This window comes from Anolis carolinensis, chromosome 3 (genome assembly GCF_035594765.1).
Source record: "Anolis carolinensis isolate JA03-04 chromosome 3, rAnoCar3.1.pri, whole genome shotgun sequence".
NCBI lineage: Eukaryota > Metazoa > Chordata > Lepidosauria > Squamata > Dactyloidae > Anolis > Anolis carolinensis.
In genome coordinates, this window is record NC_085843.1 from 187,942,152 (window position 1) to 187,969,834 (window position 27,683).

The 27,683-nt window shown below is 37.3% G+C and overlaps 1 protein-coding gene and 1 long non-coding RNA gene across 2 annotated transcripts; one reads left to right on the top strand and one right to left on the bottom strand.

Moving 5' to 3' along the window:
• Positions 1–27,683, top strand: erich6b (glutamate rich 6B). The gene is made up of 14 exons (XM_062975951.1): positions 1–470; positions 2,784–2,835; positions 3,626–3,708; positions 6,612–6,671; positions 7,696–7,755; positions 11,047–11,105; positions 13,799–13,912; positions 17,216–17,370; positions 18,621–18,685; positions 20,840–20,964; positions 21,434–21,522; positions 23,129–23,281; positions 24,053–24,281; positions 27,381–27,683. Exons 1-14 carry the CDS (start codon positions 122–124, stop codon positions 27,606–27,608), a joined length of 1,821 nt encoding a protein of 606 aa, XP_062832021.1. The 5' UTR covers positions 1–121; the 3' UTR covers positions 27,609–27,683.
• On the bottom strand, positions 4,944–17,361 carry LOC134297696 (uncharacterized). The gene is made up of 2 exons (XR_010004538.1): positions 17,237–17,361; positions 4,944–9,800 (listed from the first exon to the last, which is right to left on the bottom strand). It is a non-coding gene; the product is annotated as an uncharacterized LOC134297696 (long non-coding RNA).

Here is a 27,683-nt window from a genome sequence, read left to right on the forward strand (position 1 = left end):
AAATCTTTCAAATTTTGTTACATAGTGTAATAGAACATTTATTAACATTACATTGTCAGTAACAGAAGATTTCTTCTCTCTTTCTTATTGCAGACCTCAGTCTCCTTAATACATTGGTAAAATGTCTCATGGACAGAACGTGTCAGGGTCTGGTAGCAAAGACCAGTCTCAACCAGAAACAACTGATTCTCTTTCTGGAATTGAATCAGTCGAGCCCAAACCTTCCAGTTCTCTCCTCACTGTAGAAAATGTTAAAAAGCTCCAAGAAGACTATCCTGTTACCAAATCCATTCTTAATAGACAATCAATAGAAGCATATATTGATCAAAGTAATCAGTTTTTGAATGGGAATGAAACTAGAACAGATGGAGACACAGAGCAGAGTCTAACAGAAGAAAAAGAAGCAGCTTCTAGTGGAGGAGAAACCTGTAAAGGTCACACAGAAAACATTGGAGAAACTTTGAAGAAAGGTAGCTGCATGTTATGTTCCTGATTTTTATTTGAAAGTTGGTTCTCTGACTTAGAAGATCTGCATTTGAATCTTAACATGTTCTTTAAATTTCAAAAGTTGCTGGGAAGAAGGGATCGGACCTGAAAGATCTGATTAGCCAACTGGAAGCCTTCGACAACACAAATAATATACATTTATCTTAATTTTAACTCTTCTACTTCCTATATGATTTATTGAGAATTTGCATGCATATTATAGTTTTTAAATTAAAAGTGGCACGAGAGAGACTTTGCACCCTAGAAATGCATACCTTCCTTCTTCTTGAATTTGCTTTGTAGTTAGGCAAAATGAAGCAACTCCCCCAGGCAGCAAATTTTCAATGACTTGAAAAGAGAACAAATTGTTAACTATTTGCTATTTCTGTAGCCATACTGTTAAGCAGTATCATGCCAAAGCTTTTTAGTAGCTTATGTAATTATTGACAATCTTGAGAGTTTGACAGTACAGTAGAGTCTCATTTATCCAACATAAAGGGGCCGGCAGAATGTTGGATAAGCGAATATGTTGGATAATAAGGAGGGATTAAGGAAAAGCCCATTAAACATCAAATTAGCTTATGATTTTACAAATTAAGCACCAAAACATCATGTTATACAACAAGTTTGACAGAAAAAGTAGTTCAATACACAGTAATGCTATGTAGTAATTACTGTATTTACCAATTTAGCACCAAAATATCATGATGTATTAAAAACATTGACTACAAAAATGTGTTGGATAATCCAGAACGTTGGATAAGCGAGACTTTACTGTACTAATTTGAGACTATATGCAAACTTTTATGGGTTTTGTGTGTGTATCAGGAGCAACTTGAGAAACTGCAAGTCGCTTCTGATGTGAGAGAATTGGCCGTCTGCAAGGACGTTGCTCAGGGAACACCCGGATGTTTGATATTTTTACCATCCTCGTGGGAGTCTTCTCTCATGTTCCCGCATGGGGAACTGGAGCTGACAGAGGGAGCTCATCTGCACTCTCCCCGGATTCGAACCGGCAACCTTCAGGTCAGCAACCCAACCTTCAAGTCAGCAGTCCTGCTGGCCCAAGGGTTTAACCCATTGTGCCACCGGGGGCTCCTCACTTTTATGGTAAGCATCATGAACAACAAACTTCATTTCAAATAAGGATTAAGAACCAGAAGGGGGAAACAGATACATAAACTCAGTACAGCAAACTTTGAAACAGGACATTTCTGGCATCACCATCCTTATCACAACATTAACAATTTCATATGACTTCTCCAGAAAATAGCCTCCATGTTCTTGGATCATTTTCTTCATTATGAGATCACTTGTTGATAGTAGCAGTTAAGTCTGCAGGGGTTTCTTTGACAGTGAAATTAGAAATGAGGACAGTTAACCAGGAGCTGGGACTCCATAAGAGTTTTGAATATTCACTTTAACAGGATTGTCAGATTGTCTAAAACAATACAATTTTTTGCATTGGTTGCATTTTGCATTGCACAAATGCTAATTTGTTGTGTCACATTGTGTAGGTTACATGCCTTGATATTATCAAAGAATAGGCCTGCCATTTCTGATGAATTTGATGGACTTAACAACAACAAGACCTGAACTAAAGAAGTAAACCTGATTTGCGTGTGCTAGGTTTACTCCTCTGCTACTACTTCTGTCAGTTGTTCTGTATTGTCTCTCTTACAGATAATATCTGTTCTTGGTCAACAAATTAAAATCAGCCCTCCACCTACCACTGAAATATATTTTTCTGGCTGATCTCCCGATTCAACATTTCCTATTATTATTATTACTACTACTACTACTACTACTATTGTGCATTTGATAGACTTAACATTAAACTACCGGTTATAGAAATAGTGACATTACAGAATTGGCAATTTTTCCCATCTACATCCAGATCATTACCAAAAATCCACTTCTCCACCAACTCCTGAAATGTTTGAAAAGAATGCTGGCTCTATTCTGCACTTGAAGCCAAACTAATGTGATGAGAACAGTAACTTCCCGGGTTTTAAATGTAGCACTCAGTGGAATTTAGTAAGTATGAAGAAGTGGTCAGTTGAATGTGTTGTCGAAGGCTTTCATGGCTGGGATCACAGGGTTGTTGTATGTTTTCCGGGCTGTATGGCCATGTTCCAGAAGTATTCTCTCCTGACATTTCACCCACATCTATGGCAGGCATCCTCAGAGGTTGTGAAGTCAATTGATCTGCAAATTCTCCTACTGAAACCACATACAGATTCTACTTCCGCTTTATTCAACCAGGTGTTGAAGAATGACTTTTCTCTCTTCTTCAGATTTGCACACCAGATCTTCACCATCTTCAGTTCGCGAATACCAGTCATCAAGGTAAGAAAAGTGATCATCTTCTTCAGTAATATTCACTTCAGAAGATGGAGGGTAGATAGTCATACTAAACTGCTTTTTCAGCAAATTACATCAAGGTGTAAGGCAAACAGTGCTGACAAGAAATTAAGTTATTTGAAATATTATTCAGAATAGTGGATTGTGTAAAGCTTGCTGAAAATTAACATTAACAAATCTGTTTCTAAATATTGTCCTCATTTCAAATGACCAGTTATTGATTTTTCTCTAAATTGGTCTCTGTACTGAAAAAGTGTAAGAGAAAACTGATTTTCAAAGACAAACCTGGGATGGAAGGGGAGAAAAATATAAGGTGCCTTCTATGTCAATTGGGAAGAAGACAATAGTAAATTAAAACAGATGGCAATATATTGGCAAGGATTACTAAAAAGCTATGACAGTTTATTTAATTTCATTGCATTCATTTATATTCTGCACTTCCCCTAATAATGGGACACAAAGTGACTTACAATTTATTGAAAAGAAGACATTAAAACTATATAAAATCATGGACAACAGTTTTGCCTTGTGTTGCTTCCCACACCTATTGAAAATATGGCAAGTGAGGAGCTTGTCAAATTTATGTTTTTGATAGTTTGACTTGCAACTGTCTGGCTAGTTGAAATCTTCCATTACTACTATATTTCCCTTTTAATGTTTGATGACATATATCACCCATTAGATTGAGAAGAAACACATTGTAAGTACGGTTGTAAAACTATTCTTATATTGAATTGTAATTTGCATAAACATATATAATATATATGTTTTTCAGTGGCCGAAAATATGACGTTGCAGATCTGGAAACTCAAACAGAATGGAGTTACTCAGATATATCTCTGATTTCCAGAAAGGAAAGTAAGTTGATAATGGCATTTGCCCAGAATATTACCCAACAGGGCTAGTTTCAAAGAGTGAAATAATATGGACAATTACGTTGGTTTGTGTCTGCATTGAAAATATTTAGAATTAACGGGTCACATAATTTATTTGTATTTGAAATTAATGGCTCACATAGTTTATTTGTACAGTAGAGTCTCACTTATCCAAGCTAAATGGGCCGGCAGAAGCTTGGATAACCGAATATCTTGGATAATAAGGAGGAATTAAGGAAAAGTCTATTAAACATCAAATTAGGTTATGATTTTACAAATTAAGCACCAAAACATCATGTTATACAACAAATTTGACAGAAAAAGTAGTTCAATATGCAGTAATATTATATTGTAATTACTGTATTTGCGAATTTAGCACCAAAATATCACGATATATTGAAAACATTGATTACAAAAATGGCTTGGATTATCCAGAGGCTTGCATAAGCGAGGCTTGGATAAGTGAGACTCTACTGTATTTGAAATGCTGTGGTTTCATTTTCTACTGGGTATATGTTTTATCTTCTTTACACTATTTTATTTTAAATTGAACCAATTTAGTATTAATATTGGTGCCTTCAAAAGCATCCCAGGAGCACAGAAAATATTGGATCTTTTCCTTTGAGATCAGAAAGCACATGAGCCCTTCTTAACTGGACAAGTGCTAAGAACTATCAGGGGATTTGGACCCATATATGAGGCTTTATACTTTGAACTATACAGGAGCACTGATGGCTCAGTGTGTTAAAGCGCTGAGCTGCTGAACTTGCGGACCAAAAGGTGCCAGGTTCAAATCCCGGGAGCTGCATGAGCGGCCGCTGTTAGCCCCAGCTCCTGCCAGCCTAGCAGTTTGAAAACATGCAAATGTGAGTAGATCAATAGGTACCGCTCCGGCGGGAAGGTAAGGGCGCTCCATGCAGTCATACCGGCCACATGACCTTGGAGGTGTCTATGGACAATGCCGGCTCTTCATCTTAGAAATGGAGATGAGCACCAACCCTCAGAGTCGGTCATGACTGGACTTAACGACAGGAGAAAACCTTTACCTTTACCTTTTTTGTTCTTCCTGCCTATTGGAGTGAGTGGGAGGAACCAACCAAAGCAGGATATGTATCCCTAATCTGCTGGAAATAAATATATCAAAGGTGAGAACTAACATTTGCGTAGGTAGGGCGACACACCTCCCACCATAAAGCCAAGGAAGACTCAAACACGTGGTTGGGTAAAAAACTGGCCACAACTTGTTTATTGATAACAGTAACAAAGGGTTGGCTGCCATGCATTGGGTCCTGGATCTAAAATCGGTCAGCCCCATGCTGACCAATACAAGCACGGCAGGGTGCAGCCGGGTAAAAGACCGAGCTAGCATTACTCCGCACCTCTGGCAACCGAGCACTCCCCCTGCCTCTGGATTCTTCCTCATTTTTGCCCTCTTGTTGCCTTGCTACACCTTTTGGATTACATTCTGATATTGGTTGGCCAGCAACATCCCAGGATTTAATCTGTGAAAAATATGCAATTTGAGCTGATGTATTGAAGGCTGTAAACATCAAGGAATGAATTGAAGCCAGAGCTGAACAGAAGCAGGAAAGCAGGATGGGCCGCTTACAATTCTATTAAAACCATTGGGGACTCAACCAGAAATACATCTTTATGACCTCAATTGTTTGTCTCAATCGTGCTACCTGCCCTATGCTATGGTGCAGAGACATGGACAATGACGAAGGCTATCTTGGAACAACTACGTGTTGTGCATGCCTCTTTCGAAAGATTGCTCGTTGAGATGTCTCTCTGAACTCAGCAAGAACACAGACTGCACAACGAGGATGTTAGAAAAATATCAAAAGTGAAAGATCCTCTACGCCACATTGTCCAACTCAGACAAAGGGGCGCTGGAGCAATGCCACGGCAACATGGTACCCGTGGGGATGGACGAGACCTCTTGGTCGTCCTCCTATCCGATGGTTTGATTCATTCTGTATGGTCTATAATGTGAGAGACGAACATGTACAATGATACACTGGTCAACTCGTGTTCAAAATAGATATGAATGGAGTCCAATAGAGAAGACACTGTGATCCGTGCAAAAGATGAGGAACGGATTGTCTAAGTGACTAAGTGAAGTTAAGTATTGAATTGGAAGGATTTACATTTGTGTTGTCTTTCTCAGTCCCATTAATTCCAGTGGATCTAGTCTAGTCAGGAATTAGATTTAGCCCTTATTGAAATTTTCTAGTCCAGGCAAACAGTCCATGTGTGCGATGCACGAGAGAAGACCATACATCTGGCAGGGTGGTTTGTGGAGCTATAAAAAAGAGACAAGCAGCTCAATGATGATATATAATCGATAGATTAAGAATAATTTCACATTTAAATTCAAAAATACTGCATTAACATTTTTTCCTATTAATGATAACACATAAACCAAATTCGGGTTTGGGATTTTCTGACTAAAAGCTTGTTTAATTAGGCTTTTTGTTCTAATGAGACCACTGGATCACTGAGGGAGCTAGAAGGAAAATGTGGAGAACAACTCTGTGTAATGGTGCCTGCATATTGTGTTTTATGGAGCAAATAAGTACCTTCCAAAGAAAGAGATTTCACCATATGTTGGGTGGATACACACTCCATCACCAATGCTGCGCTGGTTAATTTCTCTGCAGCTTTTTTTTAAATGATAAGTTTTGATCACAGGTTGTCTGAAGTCATTCTTGCTGTATCCTCAAAAGGCTTTGATTGAGCTAGTTATTCTTTTGTCAGAACCAGTTATTAATTTAAGTGTACATTGTTCTGTACTTCAGATGTCACTAACTGGTTTTTTAAATGTATAGCAGCTTATTCTATTAGAAATAAATAATGATATTTATCAATATTGTTTTCATACAGCAGAAAAGACTCCAGATCAAAGGAGCATGGCTAGGAAGGAGAAAGGTTTAAAAAGTGCTGGTAAGTTGTAATAATGAGAAATTTTGCTTACCATAACTGAAGTTCAATATAGCATTATCTTGTGATCCAATCCCATAATTCCTATAAGAATAGCTTCAAGGAGTTGAAACACTTCATAGTTTCCTATATGTTTTATCCTCTTGCTATACTGGATACTAACTGTTTCAGATAGAAGACTGACCACCATTAAGGAAGTCCTTTATGGGAACTGCTAAGACCTCTCCACTTGGCTCTTTGATCCTTCGTTCTCATGTACAAGACAGCTGTGTCATTTTGCTTGATAGCATTAGAGTCTCACTTATCCAAGACTCGCTTATCCAAGGTTCGGGATTATCCAAGGCATTTTTGTAGTCAATGTTTTCAATATATCATGATATTTTGGTGCTAAATTCGTAAATACAGTAATTACAACATAACATTACTGCATATTGAACTACTTTTTCTGTCAAATTTGTTGTATAACAAGATGTTTTGGTGCTTAATTTGTAAAATCATTACCTAATTTGATGTTTAATAGGCTTTTCCTTAATCCTTCCTTATTATCCAAGATATTCGCTTATCCAAGGTTCTGCCGGCCCGTTTATCTTGGATAAATGAGACTCTACTGTATTGATTAATGCCGGTGGTAAGATCTCACTCATTTCTGATGTAACATATTCAGGGCTTTGTGAATTAGCTTTAGAGCAAAAAGAAACAAAATACAATATCCACAAAAGAAGGATACATTTGTTCACAAAACACATAGTGCAGATTTTTGATATTCCACTAGCTTTTTCATCGGGCAAAAATGTTTAAAAAACATTTTAAAAACACAGTACTGCTCACATTTAGGCAGTACTATTTGTTAACAGCTCTATATTACGCGACATAAAAACTTTTTAGTATTTTTATGGTCTGGCCATCTTACACTTATATATCTTAGAGACCAGTTCCAAACATGTTCTCTTCCAGAAGTTGATTTCAAGTAGAATGTATTTCCAGAAAAGTGTGTTTAAGCTTATAACCCTTATTATTCCTTCTATAGATGAAGTCGTTGTCAGGCTGCTTGAAAGACGAAGAGAGGAAAGTGACTTTGACCGCAAAGGTATGACATGATGGCATATCAGGTGACAAGAATGAGAAATACTTCTATGAGCCTATGTCTGTTGGAGTAGATAACACTTGGGCCCCTTCCACACAGCTGAATAAAATCCCACATTATCTACCTTATCTGGAATATATGGCAGTGTGGACTCAAATAACCCAGTTAAAAGCAGATATTGTAGGAGCCTCCAGTGGCCAAGGAGATAAAAGCCTTGTGACTTGAAGGTTGGGTTGCTGACCTGAAGGCTGCCAGGTTCGAATCCCACCCAGGGAGAGCACGGATGAGCTCCCTCTGTCAGCTCCAGCTCCATGCGGGGACATGAGAGAAGCCTCCCACAAGGATAGTAAAAGCATCAAAAACATCCGGGCTTCCCCTGGGCAACGTCCTTGCAGACGGCCAATTCTCTCACTCCAGAAGCAACTCCGGTTGCTCCTGACACACACAAAAAAAGCAGATATTGTGGGATTTTCTGCCTTGATATTCTGGGTTATATAGCTGTGTGAAAGGGCCCTTGGTTAAACTAGTGGTCCCCAACCTTTGGTCCTCCAGATGTTTTGGACTTCAGCTCCTACAATTCTGAACAGCTGGTAAGTTAGATGGGATTTCTGGGAGTTGAAGTCCAAAACAACTAGAGAACCAAAGGTTGTCTACAACTACAAGGGTACAATTAATAAAGTAATTACTGTGTAGAATCATTACCAAACCCTTCCCTTGTTAAAATGTTAGTCACATTGTGTGCATCTTGGAGAATAAATGGAAGAAGCTGCTTTATTCTAAAATTTTCTTAATGCAGCTTTCGGTTGAATGATTTCTCAAGATACATAGATATAATGTCATGTACAGCCAAACTCTAGATCAGAAAATAAAAGCTCTTAAAAGTCTAAATTTTATTTAAGAAAAAAGAGTTGGTTTAAATACTAGGTTGTTTTTAGGATGAAAGAATGAAAAACTTTTTAATACTTTAATAGCCAAAACACAGGGTTTTTTTTTACACAGAGTTCCATGCCATTTGTGAATTAGGAAATGCATCCTCTCTTTAAATGGACTTCCCCCCACCCCCACCCCATAAATCAATTAATCAAAACATCCCAGGAGTTATCTATCCTCCCTTTTCATATCAATCACCTTATCACACTCCATTTATATCAGTATGCATCCTGTATTTTTTAAGGACTTGATACATACAGTATTCAGACAGGATGCATACTGACCCCATCACACCCAATTCTTACAATTTCAAAATACAATGCTTCAATTCATCACATTACAAAAGGCTGGCTAGTCCCAATCCATTTGAATGCCTCCCTACATCACTTTTAAATTATTTCCCTCTAATGTTGTGCAATGACATCATAATAATAATAATAATAATAATAATAATAATAATAATAATAATAATTATTATTATTATTATTATTATTATTATTTTGCCATGCCAAAAGATCTCAGGCAGCATTTGGAAACAATAGGCATTGACAAAATTACGATCTGCCAACTGCAAAAGGCCACCCTACTGGGATCTGTGCGCATCATCCGAAAATACATCACACAGTCCTAGACACTTGGGAAGTGTTCGACTTGTGATTTTGTGATACGAAATTCAGCATATCTATTTTGTTTGCTGTGTCATACAATAATAATAATAATAATAATAATAATAACAACTTTATTTTTATATCCTGCCTCAATCTCACCAAAGGGTCTTGGGCTGGCTCATAGCCTGGAAGTCTCAAACTACCATTCTCGCAAGATTGTAGCTGATGGAATGCATACTGATTTTACAATCACACATTAAAACAGTGCCTCAGAACCATATTACATTTTTAAAATCCCACAATTTGTGCAATTACTCTATTTTTGCGATGCTTTGCAGCTGTATTGTAATGGTTTCTTGATGGAATGAGATGAACGTCATGTGATGGGGTCCAGAATCACATTCAAAGAATCTCGGAAACAGAGTATATCCCAAGGTGATAAGATCTCAAGAGAATGACCTTGCAGCTTCTAGCTGTTTTACGTTCCCACTGCAGCTGGCCACAAATCTCCTAGGAAAAGATAAAAAATTTCAAGTTAATGGGAGAAAGTGGCATTTCCCCATCAGCCCCAATGTATAAGCAAATATAATAATAATAATAATAATAATAATAATAATAATAATAATAATTTTATTTTTATACCACCACCACCACCATCCCCCCAGAGGGTCTTGGGGTGGCTTACAGATATAAAACAAGCATACAATGGTATCAAATACAAAAAATACACAAATAAAATTAAAAGGCATAAAATAAAATCACAATCATTGTAAGACACATGTTAAAACACAGCGATGAAATCATAAAATGAACTGGGCACTGAGTGAAACTTGTAAACATGAAGGACGTTAATGTGCTATAAGATCATGGGGAGAATCATGCAACAACAACAACAACAATCATAATAATAATAATGCAATACGATGGCTACCAAAAACTCGAATTTAATCTACCAGTGTATAGGAGAAAGTAGGATGGGAAAGTCTTCTCAAAAGGATGATGGCAGTAATAAAATAAATCACTGCCAGGTGAAAAAGAAACCTCATGTGTCCCCAAAGAGCTTATAATCTAACTATGTGGACATGAGCATAAATGACACAAGAGCAATAGTAATTTACGTATTTATTGCTTACTGGATAATCCTAGTATTTTATAGTTTTTGTTTTAGAAACACAAGCATAGTTAAAAGCGCCATCCAGTACTCACATACATAGCCAATACAAGCATCTTAATCTAGACTTAATATATATCCTATATGTGCCTCTCTTATTTTGCATCTAGAACTGTCTAACCTTTGTTCTGGGGCCTACGTATTATGCACACATCTGAAACAACCCTTCATTACAAACCTTGTCACTCTATCAACAGCAAACAATAACAAGCTTTATTAATTGCCCTTGTTAAAAGAACAGTGAAATTTGTACTTTGGAAGTATGACTTTGGGACCCTTTAGAATTTGTTCATGTCATTTCTTTCCTTTATAGTGGGGTTTCAGCGCTAAATACTTACGTTCCTACATTAGTTATATGAGCTTTCTTCTTTCTGGTTTCATATTGCACTTTTTAGCACAACTCGGAAGCAGGTCTTTATCTACAGAATACTTTTTTATATGTGAATCCTGTTAACCTTAGAATGTTGCTGCCAGTATTACAGTCTGCTTGGTTTGCACAACAATATTAAACTAAAACATTGTAAAATATTAGTTTTCATATCTAGATTACAAAAATATCTGAAATACATTTGTTCAACTTCAAAGAGGATTACGCTCCTGAGGAAGAAACTGATATGACAATACAGACTCTGTTCAGTCATGAGGTGAGACTAGAATTTAGACCCAAGGTCTAAAGGCCCTTCTCTTCTCTTGTCCCCATTTGCTGAAAATATAAATGTACTAGTTGTGCCCAGCCACGCGTTGCTGTGGCGAAGTATGGTGGTATGGGAAATAAAGTATTGACGACTTGTTGGTAGTTAAGGTAAAGGGTGAAGGTTTTCCCCTGACGTTAAGTCCAGTCATGTCTGACTCTGGGGGTTGGTGCTCATCTCCATTTCTAAGCCGAGAAGAGGCCTGATTGAAGAGGCCCTGGGCTGAGTGGGTTGCTAGGAGACCAAGTGGGCAGAGCTTAGCCGTCTAACTGGCAGCAATTGGATAAAAACAATTATTCCTCTATCTCTAATTAGGACTTTATTTTTCTTTTCTTTTTGTTGTATCAACCTAGAGGCGTGGATGAGGGGTTGTGCTGTCAATTTTCTAGGTTGTGGGGTGTTTAGTTTTGTTGTTTTGTTTGTCGCCAGGATTCCATCACACACACACACACACACACACACACACACACACACATATATATATATATATATATATATATATATATATATATATATATATATATTTGCCTGGAAGTGCTGTTAACACAGCGTTCTAAAATGAAAACTTAAAGGTCACTAAAGGCATTCTTCCAATATGCAGCTGGACACATTTTATACAGTAGATTCTTTGTGCAGAGGACAATGTGAGCCTGACTCAGGAATAAAGCTATTTCCTTTTTTAAATGAGAAAAATAGTACTACATTACAATGACTACTTTTGCCTTTCACTCTTCACATCTTTATATTATTAGAATATTATTGGAATGCTCTATCCGCCACTAGAAAGAAACATGAATTATGGTCTGACTGGCTGCTTTGGGTCCAGCTGCATTGCCACAGATATTGTCGGCTGTGTCTTTTGAGGCATTGCTCAGGATCCAGAGGCATCTAAAAAGTCTTGTTCCTTCCTCACCAGAGTTAATAACCTTAATAATAACTTTATTTATACCCTGCCACCATCTCCCCGCAGGGACTCGGGGTGGCTTACGACGAGAATATAACAACAGCATAGCATATAATACACATAATCAACTAAAACAATGAGATTTAAAAGCAATGCAAGATAAAAACAACATAATAGTTACTTTAAAAATCAGAACATCAAATTGTTCCAAAATAATGACTTCTAAAATTAATCTGGGAATCATTACCGTATATACTCGAGTATAAGCTGACCCGAATATAAGCCAAGGCACCCAATTTTACCACAAAAAACTGGGAAAACTTATTGACTCGAGTATAAGCCGAGGGTGGGAAATGCAGCAGCTACTGGTAAATTTCAAAATAAAAATAGATACCAATAAAATTACATTAAATGAGGCATAAGTGGGGTAAATGTTTTTTGAATATTTACCGTATTTCAAAGAAAAACAGTAAGCTAACTCTGTAAGTGCATAAGTAGGGTCAACAAAAACAATATGGTATCAACAATAACTTTATTATTATAATAATAATCATCATAAATAACAACAACAACAACAACAACAACTTCCTTTGTATCCTGCTCTATCTATCTCCCCCTGGGGACTCAGGCCGGCTTCCAACATAGTAACAGGCAAACATTCAATGCCTATATAATCAATGCAGAGCTAGATATAGCTCTATAATTATATATACTAATTTCACATTTGCATTTCCCCCCTGAAAACTTTGCAAATCCTCTGTGCATTTCCCTCCTGCAATATTTGCAAGTCCCATTTATCTATGTTTACATCTATCTAGACATCTCTATGTGTGTGCATATTTAAAAGGCCTATATCTATATTAATATCTATCTATCTAGACATTGCTCTATATATAGAGAATTATATCTTTATAGGACTTGTAGAGGCTTGCAAACATATGAGGGGAAAATTTTATATATTAAATTAATGTATTTGTATCGGGAAAGCTATGTATTATTTACAAGCTTTGGGGCATGCATTTGGGAAGAAATGCAAGCAAAGACCTCCTAAAAACAACTTTGGCCTCTTTTCTCCTCCCCTTTCCCACCGCTTTAATTTATCCCTTTTCAAACTCTAAAAATAGCCAGAAAAGGCTTTTTAAAACTTCCCTTCCTCTCCCAAAAAACCCACCCCATTTTTGTTTCCTTAGGAATAAAAAGAAATACACACCTTCTGTTTCTCTTTCCCTCCTTCCCTCCCTATTGACTCAAATGTTTTTGCAATAAGAGTAATAATAATAATAAATGCTGCAAATTTGCAAGAGTCTCTTTTTCTTCCCCTTACAGCCATGCAATATTTTTTTCTTCCTGGCTGGCAAGAGGCTCTCACTCACTCTCCTTTCGCTTTTGAAAACATTCCCTTGTCTCTCTCTCTCTCTCTTAAAAAATAAGATAATTCCAGCCTGGGAGCAGAAGCGGAGAAGGGAGGTTTTGGAAAAGAAAACATACTGTGGCCTCCAGGCTCTGCTGCCTGGCTTGACCCGATTATAAGCCGAGGGAGGCTTTTTCAGCTCATAAATAAGGGCTGAAAAACTCGGCTTATCTTTGAGTATATATGATATATTGTCTTAGTTCTTAAAATGTAAATTCCCAAAATAGTCCAATTCATTAAAAGATCCATGTGTTCACCAGTGAATAAGTACTTTTAGAAGTATTTTTTTTTTAAAAAAAAACTCTTTTCCTTTTTCTTTCTCACTTTGAGGATCATTCGGTTACTGACCTTTGCCACCTTGGTTGCTGTGAGTTTTGTACTACCCTCCTAAAGCCTATACCAACGCCAGAAGAACTGGAGGAGAAGCCAGAAAAAATGGAAAAAGTGTGTATGATCCTTATGAACTATTATAACAATATTTATAAGCAATTGAGTTTTTAAAAAGCTATTCCAGGTTCAGAACTAATATTACTTGACAAGGAAAAAAAGCCCTCTGGTCAGTAAGGGCAGTAACTAAAGAATGGAGTCTTTCCAGCTCAACAGACCTCTTTCACATCCATTGTGGTCTAAATGTCATTTAGTAGAGGAAAGATTATGTTCACTATGCCATTCCCCTGTGCCTTCATTGCACAGGGAGAGTGCATACAGAATTAAACCTACCCTGAAACCCTGTAACTGTTTGCAGGACTGTTTCCCTATTTTCTCAACTATTTTCTCTTCCTCTCTGGAGGAAAACTAAGATCATTGCCATTTTAAAACCTGGTAAAGATGCCTCCAATGCCAGGAACTATCGACCAATCTCCCTCTTATGTCATCGATACAAAGTCTATGAGAGGATGCTATTAAATCGACTAGGACCTGTTTTCGAACCCAAGCTTATTCCACAACAAGCAGGTTTCAGACCAGGGAAAAACTGTACAGGTCAAATTCTTCATCTGACTGAGCATATCGAGGAAGGCTATGAGAAAGGCTGCATTACGGGAACAGTTTTTGTGGATCTTACGGCAGCCTATGACACGGTGCAACATAGAAAAATGCTGCATAAAGTCTACCATATTACCCGGGACTTTGATTTTACAAAAACTGTCCAGACCCTCCTGGAAAACCGCAGCTTCTATGTGGAGTTTCGGGGCCAGAAAAGCAGATGGAGGAGGCAAAAGAATGGTTTACCCCAAGGCAGCGTTCTTGCACCAACCTTATTTAACATCTTCACAAACGACCAGCCACAACCACCACTCACAAAGAGTTTTATATATGCTGATGACCTTGGCCTCACAACACAAGCGAAAGATTTTGAAACAGTTGAAAAGCAACTCACTAATGCCTTGAAAGATCTCTCCAGCTACTACAAAGAGAACCACCTGAAGCCTAACCCTGCCAAGACACAAGTGTGTGCTTTCCACCTACGTAACTCTGAAGCCAACAGGAAACTGAAAGTTACTTGGGAAGGCCAAGAGCTCGAACACTGTTTCCATCCTAAATACCTTGGTGTCACCTTAGATCGAACACTAACATATAGGAAACACTGCATGAACACCAAGCACAAAGTAGCTGCACGCAACAACATCCTGCGGAAACTGACTGGCAGCGCATGGGGAGCAGACCCACAAGTAATAAGAACATCAGCCCTGGCCTTGTCTTTCTCAACTGCTGAGAACGTCAGTCCTGTCTGGCAAAAGTCTGCCCATGCGAAGCAGGTGGACATAGCACTGAACGGAACATGCAGAATAATCACAGGATGCCTTAAATCTATACCTGTTGATAAACTCTACAAGTTAGCTGGCATTGCCCCTCCTGACGTGCGATGGGAAGTTGCTGCTAACGGTGAGAGAAATAAGGTTGAACATTGTGAAAGCCATCCACTGCATGACTATCAGCCTCCTCCCACCAGACTCAAATCAAGGAAGGGCTTCATGAGAACCACCACTCCTCTTGATGTTCCTCCAGCAGCAGCAAGGGTGTCCCTCTGGGCAGCTAAACCAGGCAATTCCAACTGGATGGGCCCCCAAGAAGGTCTTCCTCCAGGGACAAACCAAGAATGGGCAAATTGGAAGTCCCTGAACAGACTCAGAAGTGGAGTGGGCAGATCTAAAGACAACTTGGCAAGGTGGCACTACCTGGAGGAATCCTCCACCTTGTGTGACTGTGGAGCAGAACAAACAACTCCGCATATGTATGCTTGCCTACAATGTCCTGCCTCATGCATGGAGGAGAAGTTGTTTAAAGCTACGGACAATGCGGTTGCTGTTGCCCGTTTTTGGTCTAAAACTATTTAGTTGCTTGTGATTTCCTTTTTTTCCCATTTTAAAATGTATTTGTTATGCAATGCTTTTGACACGAAATAAATAAAACTCTCTAATCAGAGATATGACTCAGAAAAATGATGCCCCTGGGGAAAATTATTTTATTTTCTCTGATCAGATAGCAGTAGGATTCATCCATAATAGCTCTTTGCATTGCCCCAGCATGAATCCTACATTTCCACAGATCCTTCATAGATCAGAGAAGCTGGCTTAAACCTGCAAGACAAGAGGTTCTCTTTCAAAGGCTAGTAGGCATGAGAGATCTCAGGGCCTGGTTTCTCTTCTGTTGACCAAAGGACCAGGCATCTCAAGGTGGGAGGGCTTGCCCCTCATTGACGTGGGAAGCTTTGGAACACATTCCCTAGTGTGTTCGTCTCACCAGCTCCTCTTTCTGGCAAAGCTTTTCAAACTATGTCCAGCATCAGGGCTCATTGAAAGAGCTCAGTATAGGGAAATATTTGCTTCCTCAGGAGTCATTAAACATAGGATTGCTGCATTGTGGCATTTCCCATTTCATTGTTGTTTCCTAGTTCTATCAGCTAAAATGGTTGAAATGACAGCAGAGTTGACTTGCTTGGTTTACAGTGCTTTCAGATTTTCTGTTTAAAGACATAGCTGTGTTAATTTGGATCAGCGTATAAATGCATCTTGGTGCACCTTTGCAAGTGAAAGAAAAAAAGAATTGGTAGCATAAGTTTTCATAAACTTAAGTCTACTTCATCAGATTCTCAGAGTACATCTCTTCACTCTGCATCTTGATGAAGTGTATAAAAACTTACGTTACCAACTTCTTTCTCTCGAGCCCCATCTAAAAAAGGTAAAGGTTTTCCCCTGGCGTTAAGTCCAGTCGTGACCGACTCTGTGGGTTGGTGCTCATCTCCATTTCTAAGCTGAAGAGCCGGCGTTGTCCGTAGACATCTCCAAGGTCATGTGGCCGGCATGACTGCATAGAGTGCCGTTACCTTCCCGCCAGAGCGGTACCTATTGATCTACTCACATTGGCATGTTTTCAAACTGCTGGGTTGGCAGGAGCTGGAGCTAACAGTGGGTGCTCACTCCGCTCCCAGGATTTGAACCTGGGACCTTTTGGTTTGCAAGTTCAACAGCTCAGTGCTTTAACACACTTCACCACCGGGGCTCCATCTACACTGCCATATAATCAAATCACATTTTATTGATTAGCCCGTATCAAAACATTTAACACATAGACATACATACAACATACAACCCGCGGTACAAAAGAATAAACAAACTGTTAATAAGATCCCATTCATTAAACAAGCAGCTAAGATAGTGTGATGACAGATGATTAACTGGGGCAGTGGGAAGTAATAATACTAATAATAATAGTTCAGTATCCAAACTGAAATATTTTGTTTTGTAGTTTCTTTGTTGTAGGACTTACAAGGATGTTTTCCAGTGTGTAATACAGGAGCTTATAGAAAGCAGCAGCCCAGAAAGTCAGATAGACATCACCCCTCATCATCGTATTTCACAAACACTGATGGACAGCAAGACTAGAAGGTTCCTGAAAGATGAGTAAGTGGATGGAGATCAACTCTTCTGTTCCCACAAATTACCCAGATCACTTTTTCGCTAGGCTGTCAAAAGAACTCTCTGTTCCTCTGAATTATTACTATTATTAATATTAATATCCTGCTTTTCTTCTTCACAAAGGAGACTCAAAGCAGCTACCCAAGCAACTTCTCAAATTACAGTACTGTCTCGCTTATCCAAGCTTCTGGATAATCCAAGCCATTTTTGTAGTCAATGTTTTCAATATATCGTGATATTTTGGTGCTAAATTCATAAATACAGTAATTACAACATAACATTACTGCGTATTGAACTACTTTTTCTGTCAAATTTGTTGTATAACATGATGTTTTGGTCCTTAATTTGTAAAATCATAACCTAATTTGATGTTTAATAGGCTTTTTCTTAATCCCTCCTTATTATCCAAGATATTTGGTTATCCAAGCTTCTGACAGCCCATTTAGCTTGGATAAGTGAGACTCTACTGTACCACAGATTTTGAAAATGGAAGATGCCAGTACAGTAATGACTAAAAAGAATAATGAAAAAATAAAATAAATAAACAAACCAGAAACAAGAATTGTATTTGTAATCCAACAATCTTCCACTTGGAAGATTAATCTATCTTCAGCCATCATTTTGAGGATGTTTACCATGTAAAATACGTATTTCAGTCTCAACAGTCAGAAATTAGTTAGAAGGGATTGATGTAATTTGTTTTCCCAATGTTTTCAGAGAGAAGACCAAAGTATAGTTGAATGCTGATGTTGACTTTTAAGCCCTAGAAATGTAAAGCCAAGTGAATCAGACACCCACAAATCTTTCAATATGGCTTTTTGAACACTTGGAATTGCTTTCTAAAAGTCAGTGTATTTATGTCTACTAGTAAAAGATCAGCATTTATAAGCATATGCCCACACTAAAGGTGTAGTCTATAAGTTAAACAATCACTCAAAGTTAGTGTGTATGGAGGGGGGCGGATAAATTCACCTATGTGTACTCTCCTGAGCCAGCTTCTGGTTCCAGGGATCTGAATGTCCTTCCAGATGTGGTAATGGAAGACAGATAGGGAAGAGTGATCCCAAGAATTACAGTCTACTTTGGATGCATGCCATTTCTCTGTCCAGTGTACACCTTCTTCTTGCTGCCTTTTCCAACTTAGTTCATGTGTGTATGGATAATATATGACCCAGAAGACTGTCATTTGTGAAACATTTAGTTTTAACCATTATTTTGACATATTGTTTTCTTAGGCTACAAGAGCTGGGTTTTGAGAGGTACAGAGAGATATTTGAACAATATATGAAATTTGGCCCATGTGAGTATTAATCTAGCAAAATCCCAAAATCCACACGATTTTTGGCACGTTCTTACTACAGGCAGTCTCCAAGTTACAAACAACTGATTTACAAATGACTCATAGTTACAAATGGGGGTGAGACATCAGGAAGTGAGAGAAATCTACCCCTCGGAAGTGAAATGTACCCCTGAACTATTTATCATGTGTAAAAGGGATCTCCACTGAAGCTTTATCACCAATCCTTGTCTCCACAAAATGTTCACAATCTAATTATCATATGGATAGAAAGTGGTGGGAAATCTTCTACACATAAGATGGAGAAATAAGAAAGTGGATATTTGGAGGGGAAAAATAAAGAATAAGTAATAAGGAGCTGTATAGATCCAATAAAGAAATAGGATGGGGAATACCGAAGTTACAAGAATACTATGAAGCATTCCAGCTGAAAGCGTTGTTGGAATTAGTAGAGCAGAAGCAAGAGAAGTGGATAAGAATAGAGAATGAAGTAAATAAAAATAAATGAGACTATGGAATATTTACAAAAAATTTACAAGAGGGAATAGAAAAAACAATAGGCCCAAGGAAAATAGCATTAAAAATATGGGGGAAATGGATGCCATACTTATCAAAAGAAGCCCCAATAGGTAGTTTGAGAAATAATGAGGACAGGAGTATTATAAAAAAAATGAAACAGATGGGATATAGTAAAATTAAAGATTTATATAATGAAAATAAGGAATTAATGGAATGGAAACAATTGGAAAGATTAGGGGTGGGATAAATTGGTTAACACTAAGAGGTATTTGGGAACAAATCAAGAAAGAAGAAAGTAATGAGGGAGAAAATATAATAGACAAGATATTAAAAGAGAGACTTGGTGGTAAAAAAGGATTAAATAAAATATATGGAAGAATGATAGAAGATAAGGAGTCTATGTATAGAATAATGGAAAACAATTGGGAAAAGGAAGAGGGCCTAGGAAAAGAAAAGATAGAAAAGATAGTCAATGGTTTAAATAAAATAAAAATAGACAAATATAAGGAAATAGAACTGAAAATAATTACGAAATGGTACAGAACACCAATTCAGCTGGCACACATGAATCCCAAATGTTGGCATTGTGGGAGTAGGGAGTCATGGTATTCTCATCTCTGGTGGGAATGTGAAAAGATAAAAAAAAAATTGGGAACAAATTCTAACCCAGGTTGAATTACATACTAAAACCAAATTTGATATAAATATGCAAATTCTGTTAATAGGGATATATGGGGACAGAAGAATTAAGGACCAAGACCAAGACTTGATGATAATGTTTAGAGCCGCACACGCAGTAATAGCGTGGGGGTGGAAGGATAAAAAGAAATGGACACTTGAAAAATGGTATGAATATATATGGGATCAAATACAACTGGATATTATGGACATTATAAGAAACAAAAAAACATGGTCAGACAAACAGAAGAAAATTAAAGAAATATGGACTCCATTTAGCAGATGGCTACAGATTGTTAAACCATATGACGAAAGTTGGAAGAAAAAGTTGGAAAGAATGGAAAGAAGGCTCATGTAAAAAGAAAATAAGGTTTAAGTTGTCAACAGGGAGGGGGTGGGGTGGGGGTGGGGGAGGGAGAAGGGAATGGAAAAGGAAAATGTAACAATGATTATGCATTATAAAATAATGATTAATAAAAATTCCCTTTGGGGAGCAAAACAAAAACAAAAACAAGGACACAGACAGCAAAACAAACACCACAAGGGTGTTAATCCTACCTTATGCTATCCAAAATATGCATGCATGCATGTGTATGCATGTGTATGCATGCATGTGTGTGTGTGTGTGTGTGTGTGTGTGTGTGTGTGTGTGTATATATATATATATATATATATATATATATATATATATATATATATATATAGAGGCTGGAACACTTAAAAAATCTATCTGTTCCAACTTACATACAAATTCAAATTAAGAACAAACCTATAGAAACTATCTTGTTTGTAATTTAGGGACTAGTTTACTATTCCCTCTAATCTCCATATAGAAATAAGGAACAAAACAGCCCCTCCTGAAGATGCAGGTGAATGAGTAAAGATTGCAGCACTTGTTGCTATTGCAGTTTAATTTCTCTCTTCACTTCTCTCTTGATTAATCTTCCAACATTATTTCAGGTGTCAAAATGAAATTCAAATTATCAGACTATCCACCAAAACCTAAAATAGTCTCTAAAAAGACCCGTCCTTCCCCCAAAGAACTACTGGATATAGACGAGGAATTCAAAGCAGAGCAATTAAAGGTGAGTATATTTTCTTATAATGAATTGTGATGCACTTAAATATTGCGATGCTCGTGGAGTGCCCAGGAATGCTTAGTTGGGAACTGTGATGCCACAGTGACAGGATCCACTCTTGACTCCTGGAAAGATTTCATCAGCATTGCCTCTAAAAAAACCCTGCAAATCTCTTGGGAAGTCAAGGGGACAAACTTCAGTGTTCTGGAAGAAGCAAAGTCGGTAATAACAGTTGCAGTAGTAACAACAGCAGCAACAACTTTTCTTTCAAATTGTCCACTTTTTGGTTATTCATTCAAATTTAACTGCCAAAAAATAATAACATTTCTTCAATCCTTCGCGGACCCCCGTGACGACATTGCAGCCCCTCAAGGGTTCCCAGACCCTAGGTTGAGAATCACTGTTCTATGTAACACTTGTTCTGTATCCTGGAAAGACTACTAACTTCTCTCTACTTTTTTTGCTTTCTCCTTAGATTTGCCATTCTGACAATCCCGTGAAGAGATACTATCCTAATGGAAGGATATTCTATCTTTTCTTTCCAGATGGAACAGGCCATGTTTAATATCCAGAAGTAATTAGGCTTTTAGATAGTGAAGAATTAACAATTAACAGATAGCAATGGATGCATCCAGACAGATTTAAAAGACCTCAATGACTTTGTTTCAGTTCTTTCTGATTTTAGTTTGGATTACCATGCACATTTTGTTTATTCCAAAATATTTTCTATCGGATCTTTGTATAACCAGAGAGTTGTCATACTCATTCCCCAATTCCAGTATGAAATTATAAATACTATAGGTACAACTGTAGGTTATCTGAGTCCACGCTGCCATATGTTCCAGTTCAAAGCAGATAATATGGGATTTTATTCAGCTGTGTGGAATGTTCCCAGATATATGATGGCATTGCCCCCATCATATCCATCTATTTTTCTAAGCTAATATATTTTAAGATGGTTGTAATCACGTTATAATTAAGATTGGTGACATGCCTCAATGTTATTTCTCCAGTTGATAAAATGGTGAGCATAGTCTCTTTCTACTTATTGGATTACCTGTTGTTTACTCCTATTCATAAATGCTCCAGTACTATGTCTTAATTCTACAATGTCTTGAAAGCTTGAAATATCTTGTTGTGCCTTTTACTAGTATAAATAGTACAGCATGGCCATTGTGGGGTAAAATATGCATTTGTTTTTCATTTTTGATAAATAACATTTAATTTTAAAAGAAATCCTTGCTATTTTGATGTAGTGGATCTCACAGTTTACTACGGTTTATTGGAACAGGAAGTATATACCGTGATTACATTAAAACTAAGGAGAGTGAAAGTAATTTAGTATAAATCTATATTTGTTTTATTCTATCTCTAGAATTTTCTCATTTATGTTTATCATTGTAATCCAGTGAAAAATCTTTATCTCATTTTTTGCAAAGATCTTATACATCCTGACACATTAATAACTAACACCAAAATAGTTTATGTGGCAGAGAAGACTTGTTTCATTTTAAAAAAAACATGAGATGGGTGGAATTGTCCCACCTTCATAAACACGAGGAAGCCTTTCAGCCTCCTTTAATAAAGCAATATGTGAATAACAATAACACATTACTCTTTCAAATTTTATAAGGATTAACCATAATAAATTAAATGTCTCAATTAGTACTGAATTTAAATATAGTAGAGTCTGACTTATCCAACATTGGTTTATCCAACATTCTGGATTATTCAACGCAGTCTGCCTTTTTGTAGTCAATGTTTTTGTAGTCAATGTTTTCAATATATTGTGATATTTTGGTGCTAAATTCGTAAATACAGTAATTTCAATATAACATTACTGCGTATTGAACTACTTTTTCTGTCAAATGTGTTGTATAACATGATGTTTTGGTGCTTAATTTGTAAAATCATAACCTAATTTGATGTTTAATAGGCTTTTCCTTAATCCCTCCTTATTATCCAACATATTCGCTTATCCAAGGTTCTGCCGGCCCGTTTATGTTGGATAAGTGAGACTACGGTAATTACTAATGCAATTACTCAAAAAGTGGTCATTTCTAAGTTCTATATCTATAAATAATGAGGAATCACAGAATCGTTTAGTTAATACAATATTAAGATGAACTACAGCTCTTAAGATGTTTTTCTTTCCTTAACTTTTAATCAGTTACCCATCAGGTAATATTGCTATCCTTGTAATCTATGCAAAAGATAGTCAGTTCACATATATCGTGCTACATGACAGCAGTTCACATGAAATTCTGGCATTCTTCGCAAATCGGGGCTATGCAACATGTTACCGTCAAAAAGGAACTATCTGGTAAGTAGTAAGACGGCCTTCAAGAATTCCTCTCAAATGGAATTGGAGTAAATAGATTTATATGGTAATTGCAATACCTTGTTGGTTTTTTTACTTCATTGAAATGTATGTATTTTTACTTGATTATGTAAAATCGCATGTGCACAATTTTCCTGACCCGAAGATGTTCAAAACTTATTTCAGTTACTCAGAACAAGAAGAATTATTTCTTTTTATCTATCACAAATAAAAACATATATACAGGTAGTCCCTAAATTACAAACAAGCTAGATTATGTAGCTTTGTTATGAAGTTGAATTTGTATGTAAGTCGGAACAAGTACATTTTTAGGTGTAACTCCTGCCAAATACACGCACACACACACACTTTGAATAGCATAGGAAAGGGTGTTTGTTTTGCTCTCTGTGCCCGTTCAGAAATTTTCCCCTCACTTTCTATCCCTATGATAATTGGATTGTGAAAAACTTGGGTCCTTGTGGAAACGAGGATTGGTGATAAAGCTTCCATGGAGACACCTTTTCCCCATGATAACTCTCACAGGAGTAAATTTCCCTTCCTAGGGGTCGATTGTAAATTGCAAGCTATGTTGCAAAAAGTCAAAGACTGATTTGTTAATTTGAAGGACTGGTATGTTTTCAGGTAGTTATGGCTCGGGATTTTGCAGCCCTATTATTATTATTATTATTATTATTATTATTATTATTATTATTTTGTCTTACGAGAAACAGAACAGTTGCTGTCAATCTGAATTGATCTAGTTTCTTTGAACAGGGTCAATCTGAACCTTTGCACTGGATCCTACTTTGATGACAAGGGAATCAGACAGAAGTACTGGAACTGGTGGGATACCACCAGTCATGTTCATGCACCTCCTTTCCAGCCCATTAGCATTCAGCTGAATGCTTACATCCAGGTTAAAATGGAAGCACAGGATCGGATCTTCCTAACATTTACTCACATTCATCATTGCATCCAACTAAATGTTGGTGCAAGGCTAAAAGTAAGTGCCTACCATGATAATCTTCTCTGCACATATGAACTCTCTCTGTTGGAAAGATATGGATGACAATTACATGATAATTCACTGGAGATGGAAAAAACTCTGTATTTTAATTTTCATTTATTTTACATTGCTCATGATGGGTATGTGTGCCACGTTTGGTCCAGATTCGTTATCGGTAGTATTAATATGGCCCTCTGGATGTGAGTGAACTCCTATCAGCCGTTATCACACACACACCCACACCCAAACCTTACCAGTATTTTATGTTGATCAGGATCAGTATGTGTGCCAAGTTTGGTCCAGCTCCATCGTTGCTGGGATTCACATGGCTCTCTAGATGTGTCTGTGCTATAGCTCCCATTATTATTTGTTTTTACTGTGGAGTTTTATATTGTTTGTTGCCTGGGCTTGGCCCCATGTAAGCCGCCCTGAGTCCCCTTGGGGAGATGGGGCGGGGTATAAAAATTAAATTATTATTTATCATTATTATTATTATTATTATTATTATTATTATTATTATTATTATTATTATCCTCTATCAGTCCCTCCCAAACTTCACCAGTCTTTTTTGTTGGGCCATGAAGGGTATGTGTACCAAGTTAGGTTTAGATCCATCAAGCTACGTAAGAGCCTTTGTGAATCAAACATACATGCATATATAGAAACATATACAGTAGAGTCTCACTTATCCAACATAAATGGGCCGGCAGAACGTTGGATAGGCGAATATGTTGGATAATAAGGAGGGATTAAGGAAAAGCCTATTAAACATCAAATTAGGTTATGCTTTTACAAATTAAGCACCAAAACATCATGTTATACTACACATTTGACAGAAAAAGTAGTTCAATACACAGTAATGCTATGTAGAAATTACTGTATTTACGAACTTGGCACCAAAATATCATGATGTACTGAAAACATTGACTACAAAAAAGTATTGGATAATCCAGAACGTTGGATAAGCGAGTGTTGGATAAGTGGGATTCTACTGTATACACATAAACAATATATTTTGATAGACAGATAAATTAGCAAGGAAATAGGATAAACACATCCAATGTGACTCCTATTTAATGCTAGTGGTTTAAATGTGAACACTTTTGCAAGTACACCCTTTGTACTTCTAACAATAAGCTAAATATTGTATTTAAGATCCTTTGTGAATATTTATTTATTTACTGTATTTTACCCTGCTCTATTTCAACCCTGAAGGGGATTCAGAGCAGCTTCCAAATTGGCAATAATTCAATGCCACAATAAACAAACATACAATACAATATGCATTATACATTGAAATCAGTAACAATCATAAAAACCAGAACATATCAATACATTAAATAAACAGTTAAAAACATAACACAAGAGACCCAAAATCATAATCCAGGAGCCATTCCAGTCATAGTACAATCACTTCATAGCTGCCTATTGCACTGTACTGTTTTTTAAATTAATCCTAAGTGGCCGGAAGGAAGCATTACAGAGATGAATGGAATCTCCATTGAATACAAATAGTGAAAATAAAGTGTGGATTTATAAATATTTCCTGGGACATTACTTAGGAAAGAACATTTCTTTAAAAATGCATTTCTACCTATCTATACACATAATAAAAGTGAAAATATATATGTGGCTGGTATGTCCATTTCTACAGACAAGCTCCCACTTCCACAAATAGCTATAGTTCCCACTACTCAGGAGACCCCAATGACTCTCCCTCCAATGAGACTGCAGGTTATAGCAAGTGCCATGATCATATCCAAAAGTCCTGCTAATGTCCTCCATATCAGACTGCCCCCCCCCAAGTGAAGGCTTTCATCTGGGGACAATTTCATCCTAGATTTTCTGTTTTTCCTCCACCACGGACATCCCAGTCTTACTTACTCTCTCCATTGATGTGGAATTTGCATGACCACTTCCTCTCCCATAACCCTTTCCTATCCTTTTCTACGGCATACAGCAAACAGAGGAATTGACCAACAACTGAACATACTAGAGCAGTGGTTCTCAACCAGATATCTTTGTCCTACAACTGCCAGAAATCCCAGCCAGTTTACTAGCTGTTAGGATTTCTGGGAGTTGAAGGCCAAAAACATCTGGGGACCCCGGGTTGAGAACCACTGTGCTAGAGAGAGATTTATAGGAGTTGTAGGTACTGGGATGTATAGTTCACCTGCAATCAATGAGCACTGAACTCCACCAAAGTTGGACCTGGAACTAACTTGGCACACAAAACCCACATAACCAACAAAAAATACTGGAGGTCTTTGGAGGGATTTATAGGAGTTGTAGTTCAACTACATGCAGCGTGTACTATGAACCCAAACAATGATGGATCTGGACCTAACTTGGCACACATCCCTGATATGCTGAAATGTGATTACTGGAGAGGTTTGGTGGGAACTGACCTTCCTTTCTGGGAGTTATAGTTCACCCACAACCAGGGGAACTGTGACCTCCACCGATGATGGATCTGGACCAAACTTGGCAAATGGAAACCCCATGACTAACTCAACCTCCTGGAGGGGTTTGAGGGGACTGACTCACCATAGTGGGAGTTGTAGTTTACCCTACAGCCAGAGAGCACACTGAACCTCATCGATGTTGCATCCAGAGCAAACTTGCCCAACATAACAGTACTGATGGAGTTTCTCGAGGTTAACCTGGCATGATGTCAGTTGCAGTTGATACACAATCTTATGCATTTTATACAAGTAAAAAATTACTTTTTCAAATAACCCGCGTAACGCCAGGTAGCCAAGCTAGTCTATAAAAAAAGCATAAACCACATTTGGGGATGTTGATCACTCACATATGTCTCTGTATCTTTGAAGAAAAAAATGCACATGTAGAATGAACATTACTTCAGGTTTTCATCAGTATGTTCCAAATTGCATCTATCTCTGGTCACAGTTCTGGATTCTGTATTTCATTATTTTAATATATGAGCTGGTATATCAGTCCAGAAGTGCATCCAGATTATTCATATATATTAAACTTTGCAGTATTTCTGTATGTGAAAATTTTAGTGAAAATGATTAACTTCGTGAAAATCATGATAAAACATTAACATTTGTCTAACTGGGACTTTTGCAGTTGAAAGATCCAAAGATGCTTTCGGTACTTAAATATCGTAAAACTTTGGGAGATCAAAGCAAGATTCTGAAGATCAGAAGGCTCTTAACAAACTTCAAGCAAGTACTGAAAACATTGCACGCTCCTCCACCTGAACAAATTGATGACCTGTGTCAAATCATAACAGAACTGTGTGGCCTAGCCCATCAGCGATGTAAAAAGACAGTTACATTTAAACAAACGAAATGAGGAACAAATCTGTTGAATAAAGAAAAGTTGCTCAACCAGTTTAATGTGAAAATAATTAAAACTTCTTTTTAGTCA

Coding starts and splice junctions, on each gene's coding strand:
- erich6b (XM_062975951.1), top strand. CDS start 122: ATGTCTCATGGACAGAACGTGTCAGGGTCTGGTAGCAAAGACCAGTCT. Junction 13,913..17,215: donor AGCCAGAAAAAATGGAAAAA/GTGTGTATGATC, acceptor TTTGTTTTGTAG/TTTCTTTGTTGTAGGACTTA. Junction 23,282..24,052: donor CGTCAAAAAGGAACTATCTG/GTAAGTAGTAAG, acceptor TTCTTTGAACAG/GGTCAATCTGAACCTTTGCA.